Here is a 3,118-nt window from a genome sequence, read left to right on the forward strand (position 1 = left end):
TGTCTGCCTCAGTTTCCTTATCTGTAAAATGGGAACAACAATAACATCTACCTCCTGCGGTTGTTGTGAGAATTGAATGAGAGATTTTAAAAGCACATTGCTACATAAAATCTCTTGTTTTTTATTATTTTTTATAAGATCATAAAATTTGCAACTGCAAAGCACATTAGAGACCATCTAATTCATTCTTTTCTTCTTATGGATGAGGAAACCAAAGCCCAGAGAGATAAGATGACTTGCCTAAGTTTCAGAGCTTGATCTCAAACCCAGATCTTCTGGACTTTGGAGATCTTTCCATTATATTTTGCTCCCTGATCTCCACCACTGGCACCTAAGTGTGAATTACTATAACATGGTAACCTTTCTAGAAATATTCACATTTTTAAAGAGGACTTTAAGGGTAAGAATTGTTCCAAAAGAATAAAACTCTACTTCTAGAATTTAATATATTGCAACATTTGGATTAGGGACATATTTTAGCTGGAGAGACTATTGAGCATATCCCATGTCAACCAACATAGGTGATTCCCCACTCCGCTTGCCATTAGGATTACTTTGGTCTCTAAGGTTCCCTCTGTTCATGGGCTTGGTTGGGCTTCTCCATTAATCACATAGCTGGCCTGTTTTTCTGTGGCTCCTTTGTGAGAAGTAGCCTTGTGTAGTGGATAGGGTCCTGGACTTATAGTCAGGAGGACTGGTTTTCAAATCTCGTTTTAGATATTTACTAGCTGTTTGACATAATGAATAATTAGTGGCCCATCTAAATTAGATAATTTATGTCTCATTTTGCATCTTTCTGATGAGAGATATACTTAACCACCAGTGTTCTGAAGTCATCATTGGTTACTGCGTTGACTATAATTCTGTCCTTTCAGTCTTTAGTTCTTATACGTTAGAATTCAAAGGTCAGCCCCTCAGTATTTGTATATTTTAGGGCAGGGTTAGTATGTGGGAAAATAACATGATTTAGAGAATTTATTTGTACACAATTTGTAATCTTTTGATTTTTGTTTTCATTGATCGAATATGCTTATTTTTCTTATTTTCTTTCCTTGTCTTTTTAATTTTACATATCTGCTTTGGTTGATGTAAATTGGCATAAAATTTATTTTAAAAAGTACATTTTAACTTATTTAGATATATGTCTCTTAAACTTTGTCTTTTATGACTATAATTTGAATATTAAATTTGTCCCCATTTAGCAACTCCTTCTCCCCTCTCATCATTTCTTTCCCTTAATCATTTTGGATCATTTTACATTATATTCTCAGATATTATACAATTTTTTAAATTATGGAGAGCACAATTACACATTACATACTGATTTGGACACACTATACTTTTGCTGAAAATACTTAGTGTTTTATGTCTTCTTTAGCCCCAGAAACACAATTGACTGCTGTAGTCAGAAGACTGAGAGAAAAGATGGTTTAATGGACAATGACCTGGCCTCAAGGCCATGAAGACCTGGATTCATGTCCCTCTTCTGAGATAGACTTATTATGTAATCCTGGGCAAGTTATATCATGGTTAGAAAAGTAATGAGATTAGTAACTGGGTATGCAAAGAAATCAATTGTTCTTGCTCTTTCACTTGAGGAGAATGTTAAAGACATAGGTTGTCCCTGAAGGGTCTCTTACATTAAGATTTGAATTCTCCTTTTCCCAGAACTTTCCTCAGGGCTTCCTTCATTTCCCTATTCCTAAGGCTGTAGATCATAGGGTTTAAGAATGGGGTGACAACAGAATAAAAGAGGGTCACAATCTTCTGGGTCCCAGAATCATGCCCTGAAGCTGGCTTCACATACATCATCATCACAGATCCGTAGAACAGTGACACCACAGCTAAGTGGGAACCACAGGTGGAGAAGGCTTTTTGCCGACCTGCTACAGAAGGGACTCTCAGTACAGCTCTCAGGACAAGGGCATAAGTCCCCATGATGAACCCAAAAGGGACAAAGAGGTTCAAAGAACTCAAGGTGGAACAAGTGAGTTCCATCATAGGGAGTCGGGTGCATGTGAGAGCTAACAGTGGCCCAGAGTCACAGACAAAGTGGTCAATAATCTTAGGATCACAGAAGGACATCTGAGAAATGATAATGATGGGAACCAGATACCAGAGGAAGCCAAGCACCCAGCAACTGATCATCAGGTTGATGTAGAGACGTCTTGTCATGATGGTTGGATAATGCAGAGGCCAGCAGATGGCTAAGTATCTGTCCAAGGCCATAATTGCTAGAAAAAAGCATTCTGTGATACCCAAAGAGAAGAAAAAGTAGAATTGGAGGAAGCAGCCAGAGAAGGAGATGACCTTGGTCTCAGAGAGGAAGTTGACCAACATGTTAGGGATGATGGTAGTAACATACCAAATCTCCAAGAATGAGAAGTTGGCCAGGAGTATATACATTGGTGTTTGGAGTTTCTGATCCCAGACTACTGCACAGATGATGGCTCCATTTCCCAAAAGAGTTAGAATATAGATGATTAATAACAGTGAGAAGAAGAGGAGCTGGTTCTCTCTGTGACAAGGGAACCCAAGGAGGATGAAACCAGCAATGTTTTTGGAGGTGTTGTGGATGCTATAAATATTCATTTGCCCATAAACTAAAACAAAACAAGACACAAAATTTGTTTTATTGATAAGTAAAAGGGTTTACTGATAAATAGATTAGTAGATTGGGAGGGAAGTTTCAATCTCTATAGAGGCAATGTGTTATAGTCTGTAGCATATTAGAAGATACGGATTTGGATTCCTCCTCTGACACTTGCTAGCTGTGTGGCCATGGGCAAATCATTTAGCTTTTCTGAGCCTCAGTACACTCATTGGTAAGATGGGGATAATAATAACTTTAGTCTCAGGGTTGTTGGGAGGTCCAATGAAATAATACATATGGAGTACTTTTTTTTTTAAGGTAGTTGGGGTTAAGTGACTTGCCCAGGGTCACACAGCTAGTAAGTGTCAAGTGTTTGGTCTGAGGCCAGATTTGAACTCAGGTCTTCCTGACTTCAGGGCCAGTGCTCTATCCACTGTGCCACCTAGCTGCCCCTGAAGTACTTTTCAAGCTTCAAATTCTAAACAGGATGCCCCAAACTCAATGCAATTTTCAAGCATTAAAGCT

General features: G+C 38.5%; 1 protein-coding gene across 1 annotated transcript; it reads right to left on the minus strand.

Moving 5' to 3' along the window:
- Positions 1 to 1,641: 1,641 nt before the first annotated feature.
- LOC110205205 (olfactory receptor 11G2-like) lies at positions 1,642 to 2,604 on the minus strand. Its single transcript, XM_020981592.1, has one exon. It carries the CDS (start codon positions 2,590 to 2,592, stop codon positions 1,642 to 1,644), a length of 951 nt encoding a protein of 316 aa, XP_020837251.1. The 5' UTR covers positions 2,593 to 2,604.
- Positions 2,605 to 3,118: the final 514 nt, after the last annotated feature.

Source organism: Phascolarctos cinereus, unplaced genomic scaffold (assembly GCF_003287225.1).
Source record: "Phascolarctos cinereus isolate Bilbo 61053 unplaced genomic scaffold, phaCin_HiC Scaffold_3;HRSCAF=262, whole genome shotgun sequence".
Lineage (NCBI taxonomy): Eukaryota > Metazoa > Chordata > Mammalia > Diprotodontia > Phascolarctidae > Phascolarctos > Phascolarctos cinereus.

What these genes read in the sequence shown, in the direction of transcription:
- LOC110205205 (XM_020981592.1), bottom strand. Translation starts at nt 2,592, where the DNA reads ATGAATATTTATAGCATCCACAACACCTCCAAAAACATTGCTGGTTTC.